Source organism: Mycena indigotica, assembly GCF_014461135.1.
Source record: "Mycena indigotica strain 171206Taipei chromosome Unknown Mind.scaff0005, whole genome shotgun sequence".
Lineage (NCBI taxonomy): Eukaryota > Fungi > Basidiomycota > Agaricomycetes > Agaricales > Mycenaceae > Mycena > Mycena indigotica.
The window spans coordinates 4,576,679-4,592,004 of NW_023503004.1; the positions used below are offsets into that span (position 1 = coordinate 4,576,679).

The window sequence follows — 15,326 nt, forward strand, 5'->3', positions numbered from 1 at the left end:
GGTCGATATACGTCCACGGATGACTAGCGAGAGTAAGTTGTTGCACTACTGGCTGAACGGAAAATAAGACGCACCATGTCGCCTTTAGGCATCCACCCTCCTCTGCTCGATATCCCCAGATTCTCGCTCGTCCGCTGCAAGCTTATTTGTCTCGCTTGAATCTATCCGCGCCAGCTGGCGGCGTAGGTGTGCTATAGAGGCCGGCATTTTGCGCGAGATGGGCATCAGGAACAAGAAGGGAGGCGGTTGCGTAAGATGTGACTGGGAGATCAATCATCACATCATCATTGGGAGATCACATCATGATACGGCCGCTTCTTCTTGTTCCGCGCGGATTGGTGGCCGCCGCGCTCGCCGTTGGCTTATGCCCAACCCCACCCTCTCGCGCATCGACATCATCAACTCAACGTGTGTAGCTAAGTTGTATGAATCTTCTGGAGCCACGAGGCGGACACGGGCCCGAAACGGCAGCCCACTCCGGACCGGTATTCATACTATGCAGAGCGTGGGGCAACAGCGCAGCTCTTTGTCCGTCTGCTGTAACTATGGGCATCTATCGACCGTGCCTCCGTCTACTACCTCACTTATCTGACACAGTCCATTCTTCTGGACGTGCATCAATAAGTGGGATGCGGTGATTGTTCCGCTGCACCGTTTAACCGCACACGTCAGCAGAGACGTGTCATCGGCGCCACCATCGTCTTTCTTTTTTGCACCACCATGTCCTCCGCATTGCCGTCCCCTCCGCAAGCGTCGACATCTTCACGGCCTGCAAAAACCCGCCTCTGCCCGCACTGCGCGAAACGCTTCTCCACCGCCGGCCACCTCTCGCGGCACGTGCGCATCCACAGCAGCAGTGGGAGGACCTTTGTCTGCGCGTTCCCGGGGTGCGCCACCGCGTGTTCGCGAAGGGACAACCTCCGCCAGCAGTGCGTCTTTCAGCTGATACTGCCATCGGCGTACCGCTGACAAAGCTCAGCTACCGCCTGCACTTCGACGTGCGTGACCCGGAGGAGCTGCACGGGCGCGCGCCGCACAAGAAGTGGCGCAAGCCGCGGGTGCAGCGCGTGGATACACGGTTTCCCGGGGGAGATCACGTCATGAGCGGTTCCGTCCCCCTCCCGACCTACTCAGCACAGCCGCCGTCTTCTCATGCTCGGCCACCGGCTGATGTTAGCATCAGTGTCGCGAGCACTACGGGTACCCTCATTTCGCCCCTGTTGAACGCCGACCTGTTCGAAGACGGCGCCGACGTTCTGATCCGTCTGCACGCCGAGGCTCGCAGTCGGACAGCTGCCAGTGATCTGTAGCTACAATCGTTTTTGTTTGACTTCAGGACTTTATTTCATCCCCTCGAAGATCGCTAAATGGTGCCGAGGTTTCTGCCCAAAAATGGGTCCTGAAGTAAGATTTATTTCTGATAAATAGTGGACAAAAAAGTCATAGGCAGTGTCTGTGGCGGTGTATGCCCACATATGGGCATGAGATTGCACCCGTGTCTGATGCGGGAAGATCTGCTGTCAAACCCGACTTCCGAGCGGTGAGACTGCCAGTGTGACTGAACCGTAAGGTAGAGTTGGGAGCTGGTAGTTGGCTGGTAGTAGGAGCTAGTCAGTAGAGTAATTTATTCCATCTGGTGCTGATTAAGTACCAGAAGGTGACTCAAATAAATAATGAGGACTGCCAATGATTTGTCAAGGATAGATTTTTTTGTTTGCAACTGTGTCACACTAACCTGTACATGCCCGCCGTTGGCGTGCAGAAATAAAATGAATGACTTGATGTTGAGACCAATGTTTCCAGCTCTCACTGCTGTATAGATGCACACATTTGACATACATAAAACTGCTTGAAAACTCGAATATTTGGTGGCATTAAGTAAGTACTATAGTAATGTATATTAACTTGAAGTACAGTAAATAAAATAAAAATATGTAGGGCATATGAAAAGATGTAATAGCAAGGAGCCTACTTATCTAGCACTCTTCTCTTGAGTCCATTGCATTCAATGGCAGCCAAGTGGCAGCAGCTTAAGGCCCATGGGAATGCTCTTGGAGAAGTACGTGCTTTGGCCGTGGAAATGGTGCCGACCAGTGACGGGCTGTCAAGTCGAGGCCCAATGTTTGAAAAACGATTAGCTGAGGCATATGCCCAAACAGAGACGATGCCCTGAAAGGGCATACACTACGGAACAGTGCTGACACAAAGACGTGTGAAGGCCGCCCAATTTGGGCATCTGCTATCGAGCTCAACGACACCGTTTGTCAGCGTCGGGCTCGGGCCATATCGGGGCGTCGGGGGGTCCGACTTCGAGAGGGTCTGAGGAGCACGAGAGGTGGGTATTAGCCCGGAGAATAGACGATATTAGCCTAGCGACTATATCTTGTGAGTACGGTTTTTATATGCTACGATATTAGGGATGGATCGGATGGGCGCCAGGTCCCAGGACAGATCGCTACGTAGGGCCGCCGGGCTGAATGGAATGGGTTGGAGGAATGGGGGAGCATTGAGGAGTATGGCGGTTGGGCCCGAGCGGGCCTGATCGGCCCCGTGGCCCGGCAGCCCGACCCGAACCGTGACACCATTCCCGGCCGCAAAACAGAGCATTTTCTCATAGAGATTAGAGCAGGTACGTACACTAAGCTCCCATCCTTTCCTCTTTTCTCCCTTCCTATGTGTTTGATTTTGTTAAGCCATAAGCCAAACTCTAGGAAAGTAGACATGATTTGTAAGAAATTGGGGTATATATTGAGTTATCAGCTCAAAGCCAATATCAGCTGACAATTTTGTAGTAATGATTTATAGCAAATAAATGCACCCAGTATACCCCAAGATATAATCCCATATCTATCGAAAATTAGGGAAAGCACCAAAGTGTATCTGATATATTGAAAATAAGTGACAAATTGCCATTAAATATGACAAATCACCCTGATATATAATAAATCAAATCAGGGTAATAATAATGAGACACTAATTTTTTTGATAAATATTTGGGCTTAAATGAGGTGTACTTATCACCTGTGTGGCCTATGTATCACTGTAGACCATTAGGTCCAGCCCAGCATACCAATAACCAATGATGTACTGCAAACAAGCTTGAGAGTACAAGCGAAACTATAAATGGTAAGCAGCACAGCTCCTAGTGTCCAACAACTAATATAAAATCTGAGGGAGTTCATACCCAGGACTCAGAGGGCATGATGGGATGGTATGGGTAGTATTAGGAGCATAAGATGTGAGGGCAATGGTGGCAAGTGCAAGAGTGATGGTGAGGGCTCTAGATTAAGCGAACATATTAGAGATAGCAGAACTTATTTTATATTATAAATGCGGAACAGGCTTTTTTATACTACTAATGAAATAATATAACTTTAAGGGCGAGTCAGACTGAGTTGCCTGATCAGTCAATAGGCCGAGACACATCACTGTTAAGTGTGTGAATGCGTTTGATGTGTGTAATGCCGCAGTGTAATAACGTGATGTTGCTTATGCAGCGCCGGGATTACCTGCTCCACGCTTAGCCAGAGTGGAGTCTTATCACTAATGCTTAACCTCTAAAAATGAAACCAGCCCTTATAATAGATATACCTGTAATATTTAGGTTTTCCTCAAAAGTTAAGCAGAAATTAATGCAATCAAGAACTGTATTTTGACTTAGGCCTAAGATAGTGAATATCTACATCCCAAACCCTACTTGTCGAAAGTGGAAATAATTTTATTAGTCTTTTTCAAGCTTTTCTAGGCAAAAAAAATCTATAAAGCCTTATTACCTATCTGTTATCTCTATCCTAAAGATATATTACTATTCTTAACCAAGAATTTAAAGTGCTGTGAATGTGACAGTACTTGCTTCTAGTATGAAATCAATGAAGGTTTCTTATATATGTCTATGTTATACTATATATATATAATTAATAACTGGTTTCAACTCCATATACTTCTGCTGTGTTATATGAGGTCACAGGCGTGACATATCTCCTAAAAAGGATTTTTTTGCAGTTCAACAGTGGAATCATCAGAGAATGTCACATAAAGTTGTGTATTTTGACTATATAGACAACTTTCATTAAGTAATATATAGTGGCACATTATATAGTGGCAGCTCAATAAATGTGCTAGTACTGACCCATCACTAATCAGCATGAATGCAGAACTAGCAGGGGGTTTATTTGAAAGGTATATCATCCTACTATCCTTGAGCTCTATCAGCCATATTTCTTGTCATCATTACCTTCATTTATTCACTGCCAAGAATGCCTAAGTACTTAGGAGAGCAGTGTTTTGCTAATATCCTGGGACTATATGCATGAAATCTCATGATCCAAGTTGATCTGGAGTTATAGGATGGTCTACCACATCTCTGCTCATTTGTGACCACATAGTAACTGTGAGGGTTAGTTAATTCCCTGAGACCTTAGGTGCCATATATTCTAGGATGGAGATAGGTTAACAGGGTGAGGGCATTATTTTCTAGGAAGTGCATGATACCCCTACCTGTAGAAAAGGCCATACTATGGTGAACTTATCATTTTTAAAATAGATAACACTAATAATGGTACTGTGAGAGATCTATAATAGCTATAAGGTTGATTTAAGTGCTGGACAGGTTCATTTAGGGGTTTATATAATCCTATATTCATGTCTTAGATCATACTTGAAATTAATTTCTGACCAGTTATGATAGTGAAGACACACTCTTTTGCTCTATAGGTGCCTACCCTCCCTTCAGCTACCTTCTGTAACACTTATTATAACACTATAACCATAATAGATTATAGTATGGGGTTCTACTAGACATCCAAACATCCTCATACATGCATCTCAATGTCTAGTCTATAGACCCCGCATTCATGTGAACTAGTTCTGCACTCAACTTATTTTGCAATATTCACTCTAATACATCCTCTAAGAGTATATAGAGATTAATCGGAGTATGTGGGTAGATTTATACACCTTATTTGCCAGCTTTCACATATTTAATCTATAATCAATTAGCAGATTACAGCTGTAATGCCAATATAATGTACTCTCTAGTCTTAAACTGCAAGTTCACCTGGTACAGGTACTGATAGTAATAAGCTTTGAGAGCTCATAAAGGAGCTAGGTAAGAGTACGCACCAATTTTAAGCGACTTGAGGGCAGGAAAGTGAATAGTACTAGAATATAGCTAATAAGAAGGCTTAGTATTATCTATATGGGACACATAAAGCCTGAGCAACTTAATTTCAGTAGGTAAGACACAGACTGTGCAGATAACATAGTTTAGAGTTGCCTTGACATACTAAAAGACACTAAGGCGTCGAAGTTCTAGGAGTTTATTAACTATAAACCATATCTCTAGATAGTCTTGGTTAGGATAGAGAAGTAAGCATAGGGTGTGAGGGTGTGCAAAAAAACCTACTTTTATTGTGAAGAATAAATACAGTTTTGAGGTAAAGTAGGCAGCCAGTTTATAGATAAGCTCCTAGCACCCATAGTATATAAAGACTAGAGTATTACTTTTATGTCTTAGGTTTAGCATTAAAGTCTTTTTTTTTAAGCCCTACTCCAGTCCCCTTAAGCAGGGCTGCTGCAACTATACCTAGTAAAGGGGCATTTGAGATGCCCAATAAGTCTTAAGATGTCTGTACCAGCAGGACAGCTTATTATAGCTGAACATTTACATAAGCTATTGACAATTGCAGCAGATAAAAATATAACATACCAGCATCAGACCCATCCTCGGAAGAGGCGTCAACGCTCTTGAGCGGAGGCGAAAGGAGCCTGCAAGGAGGTTAATCCACACAGAGACATAATAAAGAAACTAAAAGCTGTAAAATATACCATATCAGCAGCGTTATTAACATCTATCACACCACCCCTACTGTAGTCTGACACAAAGTCAGGAGCGGAGGTAGTAGAGGTGGAGCACCTGCGCACGCAGATGACATAGGGGCAGAGCTATCATCGTCAGCTCACGCTGAGAACGCGAGCCGCGCGGGAGCTACCAGGCCCCTTCGCAATCTAATAAAAAGGAGGATTACAAACACAAATAACAAAGTAACGGATCGAAACATACCTGCATGCCATAATGATAAATAATCCCTGGATATAAGGATGAATAATGTTGAGTTTTAAGACTTGTTTTTTTTTTGTTTAAGTCCATTCTAGTATGAATAATGATGAATATTTTAAGGGGTATAAGACTCAGACTTGATAACTAATACTAGTATGTGATGTTATAAAGGTTTTTCTTAGAAATTGTAATATGAGTGTATTATGCTATAAATAATGATGAATAATTGAACCCCTGGTGACTTGTGTTCAGTTTAGCGCCGAAGTCACGCTGTTACATAACAGCACCTAAGGTCTCTAGGAATTGACTAGCACTGACACTTGCTCTATAATAGAAAATAGGTGAGATCATAGTAAACTATTATATCTTATTATATCAACTTAGATCATGAGATCCTATTCATATAGTCTTAGGATATTAGCAAAATACTACTCAACTTAGTATTCAATCATGCTTGGCAGTTAATAGGTTCAAGTGATCATACTAGATCAGATGGCTAGATGAATAAGACAATGGTAGTAGGATGATATACCTTTTAAATAAGCACTCTCCCAGCTTTATCTGCCCTGACTAGCTAGAGATCTATGGTTATCTTTGATGGTTGATGGAGATCAATTACTACTGACGTCTGGATATATTGCATTACTAGTATCATATTAACTCAGGATCTGAAACTGAAATACCACAGCCCTAGTATAGAGTATCAGAACATATAAGTCACCTACTATATATTAGTTTAAGTACCAGATATTCCCTTTGTTATGACTGGAAACTAGATACAGTCATCATATGGTCTGATAGTGATCAAATAGCATGGTAAATTAATGGTACTGCTTAAAAGCTTCCTAGTAGTACTTGAACCATATATTTACCTTTAGTAGTTATAAAGATAGAGGCTCATCAGTTGTGGATCAGTTATGTAGTGATTGAGCAGCACTGGCACAACTATTCAACTGACACTATAGGTTGCTTAATGAAAGTTGTTTGTATAGACAAAATATACAACTTTGGACGATCTGTGACATCCTGATGATTGTACTGGCAAAGGGCAAAAATTTCCTTTTTTGGAAATTTGTCACACTATGTGACCCTGTGTAACTGTGTGACTTAGGCGCTGAAGTCCCCAGAGTGTTCCATTATTCATTATCTATTTAGAGCATAATACACTTATATTACAATTTCTAAGAAAACCCTTTATGATGTCACATACCAGTGTTAGTTGTCAAGTCCGAGTCTTATACCTCTTAAATTATTTATCATTATCCACAGTAGAATGGACTTAGACGAGAAACAAGTGTTAGAACTCAACATGTCAAACCCTGGGTTTAAGAGACCTTTTCTTCACTATTTAAACCTTTTATTCTGGCCCTGGTTGATAAGATAAGACAAGGAGGAGATAAGATGGACGATAAGATGGTAATTGAATTATCAGATGTCGATGTCAATGTTGATTGACAGCGTGGAGTTGGACATGAGGCAGATAGCACATAAAGACATGGCTAAAGTGTCATTGCCTCTTGTATAAGGCATAGTAAACACATGGTAGTAGTATATATAAGTAGAGTAGATTTCGTCTTGTACCCTAGTTTTCAAATTGCATCATCTTTACGATATCTTTTTATAGTCCTTCTTGCTTGCCTTCACTTGCCAACTGGCATCCTCTGAATTGGTGTTGTTTGTGACATAATTCAAAGACTACCCTCCTACCCTCATACCTCTGTACCTCCAAGTCCTACCACCTACCCAAACCCCTCCCCTACCCCGTTACTATTGCCAAATTTATCACGCCTCTTTCCCACGCCCTCTCCTCTTCTGCTCTAGGTCGTTACTCTAAGTCTTTTGCTCTAGGTTTTTTCTTCTTGGCTAGGTACACTTGGCGACGCTAATACAAGGGACCCACTCTCGAGGACACACGCTTTGTACTTGCAAGAGGGACGTCTGGCCTAACCCAGGTACTTTTGTAGCACCTGTTTAGCCTACAACACACTGTACATTATCAGTGGCAACGACCCAGGTTGCCACTGATAAGCCCCAGCGTTATTAGCAATTCCCTAAGTGGCGAATAATTGTTGGTGAAGGGGGTGAATAATTGTGAAGTCCACAGCAAATTTTTCGCTAAGTCCAGAATGTAGGGGTGAATAAAGGTGAATAATATGACATAGGCTATCGGAACCAAGTCCACTTTGTCACATGTGACAAAGTGTCCTAAAAAGGAACTTTTGGTCAATAACCACCATTCAGTACCTATGCCGTGCTGTTATATACTGTAATACGGAGTGATAAGCATGACAACTTTCTAAAAAAGGAAAATTTCACCATTTGACGGTACAATCATCAGACTATGTCACAGATTGTCACAAACCCAAAGTTGTATATTTTGACTATATGAACAACTTTTATTCAGTAACGTATAGTGGCGGCTGAATAGTTGTGGCAGTACCAGCTAATCATTTACTGATTTAAAACTGATGAGCCTTTATCTCCGTAAGTACTTAATGGAAATACATGATTTAAGTACTGTCAGGAAGGTTTTAAAGAGTATTATCAATAAAATATGGTATCTCGTCACCATCATATGATATAATCACTGTAGTTAGTATTTCATCATATAAAAGACAATATCTGGTACTCCAACATTATAAGGAAGATGACTTATATAGCCAGAGACTTTAAGCTGAGGCTCTAGTGTGTCTATCCCTAATCCCAAGTCAATATAATCCCGATTATGCAGTGTATTTACTCATCAGTAGTATTTGATTTCCATCAACCCTGAAAGATAACCATGAATCTCTAGCTAGCCTGGGTGGATAAAGTTGGGAGGGAGCTTATTTGAAAGGTATATCATCCTACTATTAGTCTGTCCAGTCGGCCATCTCATCTGGTACCATCACATCAACCTATTAACTACCAAGCATGATTGAATACTGAGTTACAGAGTATTTTACTGATATCTTGGGACCCCATGCATAGGACTTTATGATCCAAGTTGATATAGTACCATAGGATGGTCCACCACACACCTACCTATTCCCAACCATACAGTGAGTATTAGAGTTGGTCAATTACTAAAGACCTTTAGTGCTATATAACCTAGGATGGTGATATGCTGGTGATGAGGGGGCACCACTTTCTAGAAGGTGGATTATACACCTACTGGTCCATATACTCAGGTCATCCAGATGCACCAAACCTGTAGTCGAATATCTGCCCCAATTCATCATTCAAGAACATACAGTCATCAATTAGAGTATGTAGGTACCTGGATATACCTCATTGACTACACTTGACATATTTTGATCCATAATTAACAAATAGATCATGGCTGTATTGTTAATGGGATGTATAATAGCAGTCATGTGTATAAATGAGAATTACATGAGATTACATAGATAAAACATTATGAGAGGCATAATATCTCTTGGGGGTAACCCTCTGTATGCTTCCTACCTTTATCTCATGGGAGACTCCTTGCCTTCAAGTGAGATATTAGGAGATTGGCATAACACACAATATGCTATATACATAGGCACACAGAATGTCTAAAAATATATATATATACCTACCTAAGCTATTATAGGGATCTATCAAACTATAAAACAACTTAGATTATGATTATCCATATATTCCTTACCCAGATATCAAGCTATCATTGTGCTTGATCAAATTTGAGATAGAAAAACTACCAAAAAGTGGTATAACAGTCTATTTCAAAGGTATGACACTAGGGCCTTGCTTGGAGAAGGCGGCGCTCGGGACAATGCTGAGGACGATGAACTTGCAGAGTTTCTCAACAGGATGATGGCCGACATTAAAACACTCAAACCCCTCCGAAATACATGCTAACTCAGCCCCTGCGAGTGTGTGGTCAAAGCCAGCAATCTGCATTTGGCTTGGATCTATGCCCAGGGCACCGAAGATGACCAGAAGCGATTCAAAAACATGCCCTTCGTCTTCTTGGTCCTTCTCAAACTTATCAAGGACCATCCTGTCTTCTCCAACAACTCAAACAGCCCTCAAAAGTCAGTCAATCTCCAGCTGGCTGTAACCCTCTACCACCTCGGCCGCAATGGAAATGGCACGTGTCACGGATAAGACCCGGCCCGTCCGCTCCGGCGCTGGTGTCGGGCCATCGCGGGCCCATAGCACGCAGCACGTGACGACGGGGAACATGCGCCCCAGTAAGAGGAACGCACACGTGGGAAGCACATGACCGAGAACGACGCGTCGAGCCATCGCCGAGCCCAACTCGACACAAGGGGATTGGGGAGGAGTGCTAGGAGGTTAGGAGTAGCGCCTGGCCCGCAAGGGATGTACGATCGTCCCTCTGCGGCCAGGAACGGGAGCGAGGAGGAGGAGTAGAGGTCAGGTGTCCGATCACCCCCTTTGCGGGCCCGCGTATATAAGGCGCGATAGTGTACCCTGTACTCTATCGCTTAGATCGTCTAAAGAACTACCTTACTCCGTGCAAGGAGGCGTTGTCGACTCATCGGGCCCAACACGACCCGATTCGAACCTTCGACCACCGACCACGGCAAGGGACCGAGTTCACGGGCCCTTTCGGTTTCGATCTACCCTGCCCGCCCGCGCTTGCGGGCCCAACTATCCGTCTGTTCTGTTCCGGGCGCGCGTTCTTTAGGAGAGGTTCTTGCACGGCCCCACCCGCAGTCTGACAGCACGTCTCTCGAGGATATTGCATGTGACATATTTGCTGCTACAAAAAAGAATTAAAAACATAAAATACATGCTGGATTGTCAGGGCAACTTCCTTTGGGGCCTCCCCAGGTTACATAGGACTCTCAAAATACAGTCAGGGGCATTGCCACTAGTATTAGGTTAGCCAGTAGATACTTGATCAGAGGTCCTACACTATGTTTAATAGGGTCAACCCAAACTGATCACTCCTGACACTTGTTCCTACTAAGAGTAATGTATGAATCACCATAGATAATAGATAATATATGATATTTATCAGAAGTAGGGCTAGGATTAGTACTATGACTGAGTACATGGACTGAGAAAATAGCTGTAATCATCCACCTCACTATAGTTGAATATTCTGTAACTATAATATAGTATAATCATAATATAATATAATATAATATAATATATTCAAATATAATCATATTCAAGTAATCCACGAAGGGCATAATATATTCGTAATATTCTGAATATATTCAATATTTAATCAAGCATAATATAATTCTGGCCAGCACTAGACAGGAGAGGCGGTGACTGGATTGGCACGCGAGTGGCCCTTGGCCTTGGGGCTCTTGGGCATGGGAGAACAAAGAAGGTGGGTGAAAGGAACGAAAAGGGGCGGACCGCGGTGTTACTCGACGTGTCGGTGCGTGGACCAAAGGCATAATATATTTATAATATTCTGAATATATCAACCATAATATAATTCTGGCCCGCACAATTGCTTATTGCTTCACTCCTCAGCTTCCCAGACAACGTTAACCTAGTTGGGATCATGGAAGTGTGTGGTGCATGAATGGAAGTGTGTGCTGCGTTCGCACTTCACACACCTCAATGATGCTTCCGATGCATCTGGCCTCTGGCCAGAGGTTCGAGACAGCTTTTATTGTCGGAGCCAAGTGCACTTTTTGACAGCCAAAATTTACCCTTTTTCTGTATCACGCTTCACAGTCAATACAGTGTAATGAATGTAAGCAAAGTCCCGCAGAAAGATTTCCGGCCACCCGGCTGCCAGCTAACGACGAGCAGCGAGGGCCGGGGCCGCGGAGCGCTGCGCAGCCGCGGACCATTGTCGGGGACATTGTCGTCGCGCGTGGCGCCAAGCCACACCGGGACACCCGGCGCGTCTGCGCTCGCGGGCAGACGGGGCCGCAACGATGATGGATCATGATCGGCGGCGATCCGCGGGCGATCCCGGGACGAGGATAAGTTACACGCGCGTCGAGGGTGGAGATTCACGTGTTGTGCAGCCAGTGTGCAGCTCCCGGCGGATGGTTCCGGGGGCAGCTATAGTTAATATTAGGATCCCACACGCTCGCGCTTCGCCTTATATCGCCTAAGTGCGCAGCTGCGCGCGTCCGTTGGTTGCCCCTCTAATTTATGAACATCGTGTGCCGGATCGTCGTCGCGGATCATATTATCATCCACTGTTGGTGGCGCAGCGTCGCTTCGGGCTTGTGCGCAAAGCTGCATCGTGCTGTGCGCATGCTGCGGCGCCGACTGGGCGTGAACTTGTCCACGGCATGTGGCGGGGCGGATGCTCGAGCCCGTACGTCGACGGCGCGACTGCGCCCACAACCATGACCGCACAGGGCGGAGAAACCCGGACGGGCCGGCGGCATCCCCGAGGAGCCCGACGCGGCGCGTTCCTCGGGTTTCGTCATCCGCTTCTCCTTCATGTTCGACTTCCTGGACTGCGGGCTGCTGATTGGCGGGGCGACGCCGCTCCCGTGTGCCCAGACATCCCGACAGTCCGCAGCTGGGTGGGCACGCCCTATATATAGCACTCTGTGCTGCAGGCAAAAGTCGACCGGCTGAGCCTGCACCACCCACACCCTCCCTCCTTTTTGTTTGCATCAGTGCCGTGCGCTCGTCTGTATCCCACTTCCACCCTACTTTCACCCACTTCTCCTTCTTGGCAACACAACCATGCGCGTCTCCGTCGCATTCCTCTCCACCCTCCTCTGGGCGCTGCACACCCTCGCCGCGCCCGTCCCGGCGCCCGTTGCCGGGGAGCCGGCCCCTGCGCCGGTGCGCCTCGCGACGGGCATCCCGCGTAAACTGACTTCTGCGGTGCGTCCCCTTCCTCGTTTCTTCCGCCAGTGGCTAACAGACGCGGCAGGAGCTTGCGGGCCGCGCCGTGACCGGAACGCGCAACCAGGCCACGGGCGTCCGCGGCGGGAAGAAGAACCAGGCCACCGGCGTACGTGGCGGCAACAAAAACCAGGCCACCGGCGTACGCGGCGGCAACAAGAACCAGGCCACCGGCGTCCGGGGCGGCAACAACAACCAAGCTACGATCAACATCGACCTCCTCCCCATCGCGGTCCCCACCGGCGTCGTACGTGCCTTGCTCCTTTCCTCGGGCCAAGCTGACACCGCCCAGGTCACGGGCTTCGCGACGCCCCGTGCGCGGCCCACCCCCGGCGCCGGCCGCGGTCGCGGGCGGAACCGGAACCAGGCCACTGGCAACGTCGACCGGCTCCCCATCGCGGTAACCGGCGCAGGCGAGACCCCCGGCGCGCGCCCCACCCCGACCGGGGGACGTAACCAAGCCACCGGCAACGTCGACCGCCTCCCCATCGCCGTCACGGGCGGCGGGCAGACTCCGGGGGCCGCGGCGACGCCCACCGGCGCGGTGCGTCTCCTCTTCGCTCGATTAGTGTTCGGAGGCGCTGATGATGAGTGTAGCTGACCGGCGCGCTCGAGACGCCGCGTGCGCGCCCGACGGGCTTCGCGGACGAGTTCGACGAGTTCTTCGACGAGCTCGACGTGCGCGAGGCCGCCGGCGACGACGAGGAGGAGGACGAGGAGGAGGACGAGGACGACGTCGGGCTTGACGCGCGGGACGTTGAGGACGACGAGGACGAGGCCGACATCGCCGCCCGCGACTTCGACGACGAGGAGGAGCACGAGCACGTCCACGACGAGGTGCTCCGCGCGGACGAGTGAGCGAGGGGAAGAGCAAGCGAAGTGTACGATAGTGGAAGTAGTAGGCGGGGTCGGTGAATATACGGCGATTAGATGCAGCCTGCGTGTGTCGCGGACTTGGGGGAGGCGGCTCCAGCCAGAACAGTCGGCGCGCAGTGGTTGCCCTCGGGAGCGTCAGAACGGTAAGTACCCGGGACCCAGGGGTGGCTCCAGCGCGCAGTTTTTGCGGCCCCTTATGAGGGACGGAATGCGGCGAACCTGCGCACCATTGAGGCTTGGAGGTAGCTGTACCGCAGAATGCGGGCAGGTGATAGATCGTCAAAGTGAAGGTCGTGAAAGTGGAGATGGATGTCACTGACAAGACGACGGCGATGTGTCATCCAGCACATGCTGATGCCACCGCGCTTGATGTCACTCTCAATTTGATTCCCAGAACCATAATCCACGACGAACACGTCGCGGTTCCCCTAATGTGCGGAGTAACTGCCATCGGTACCTGGCCGCACCGGGTTCAACGCAGATGTCCGTAAAAACTGGAGGATCATCTCCTCATCGGGGGAAATGCTTGGGTAATCGCAAATCTTTTTTTTCTGCCATTACCTGATGATGGGCCTGGGACAAAGCTCATAGGCCTGAAAGTATATCGATATAAGTATGGTTGTGAAGTTAGAGTGTATACACCATATTTCAGTGTCTTTACACCCATATAAGGCTCAAATCTTTCATATAGAAAAAGTTTTTTTACCCCCCAGGAACCCCCTACCCCCACTTCCCGGCTTTATCTGCCCTAACTAGCAAGAGATCCATAGATATTTTTGGCAGTTGATGGAGATCAAATACCCCCTGATGAGTGGTTTCAGGGGATTTTCAGGGTGATGTTGACTTTAGACTGAAGATGGACATACTAGAGCCTTGATTTGAATTCTCTAGATATATAGATCATCTACCTCATAATGTCGGAGTACTAAATATTTCCTTTGCTATGACTGAATAGTCACTATAATGATCATATGATATGATGAGGATCAAATATCATGGTTCACTCATCATATATAACTATTGAGCTGTTACTATGGGTTACTTCATGGAAGTTGTTTATATAGTCAAAGTATGCAACTTTGATTTTGTGACAATCTGTGACATTCTCTGATAATTTCCTTTTTGGCCATTTGTCATACCTATCACTCTATATATATTACAGTTATCATAATAGTTTCATTTTTGTATATATGTAACTACCAGTCACTCTTTAGCTACTTACCCGGAAATTTTCCTTCTTGGGGTAGATGTTACTCATGTCACACAGAGTGATAAACGTGACAAATGCATGATTTTGTCACACTTGGACTTAGACCCAGATACCAGGAGAATTATAGCAGCTATAGCACCATAGGATAGGACTTAGTAGCGTAGAGGGAAACTCAGAGCCTATGCTGCAGCAAGATATTTGAGAATTATTGCAGCATAGCTATTTTGCAGTCATCTCTTCTAATTAGAAGTGAGACCCCTCACTTCTAATTAGAAGAGATATGTGGGATTAACAGGTGCTGTGAATCTGCAAGTATGTCGCATATGTTCAATACATATTCAAATATATACATAAGCATGAGCCATTCTTCAATTTTCATCCACTTAACGC

At 46.3% G+C, this 15,326-nt stretch overlaps 2 protein-coding genes across 2 annotated transcripts; both read left to right on the plus strand.

Moving 5' to 3' along the window:
* Window positions 1-720: 720 nt before the first annotated feature.
* MIND_00643200 (uncharacterized protein) lies at window positions 721-1,310 on the plus strand (the record flags this gene model as incomplete). The annotated part of the gene is made up of 2 exons (XM_037363167.1): window positions 721-929; window positions 980-1,310. 2 exons carry the CDS (start codon window positions 721-723, stop codon window positions 1,308-1,310), a joined length of 540 nt encoding a protein of 179 aa, XP_037221088.1.
* Window positions 1,311-12,685: 11,375 nt separating this feature from the next.
* MIND_00643300 (uncharacterized protein) lies at window positions 12,686-13,708 on the plus strand (the record flags this gene model as incomplete). Its single annotated transcript, XM_037363168.1, has 4 exons — window positions 12,686-12,829; window positions 12,879-13,097; window positions 13,143-13,394; window positions 13,448-13,708. The coding sequence occupies 4 exons, from the start codon at window positions 12,686-12,688 to the stop codon at window positions 13,706-13,708; spliced, it is 876 nt and encodes a 291-aa protein (XP_037221089.1).
* Between the last annotated feature and the right edge of the window lie 1,618 nt (window positions 13,709-15,326).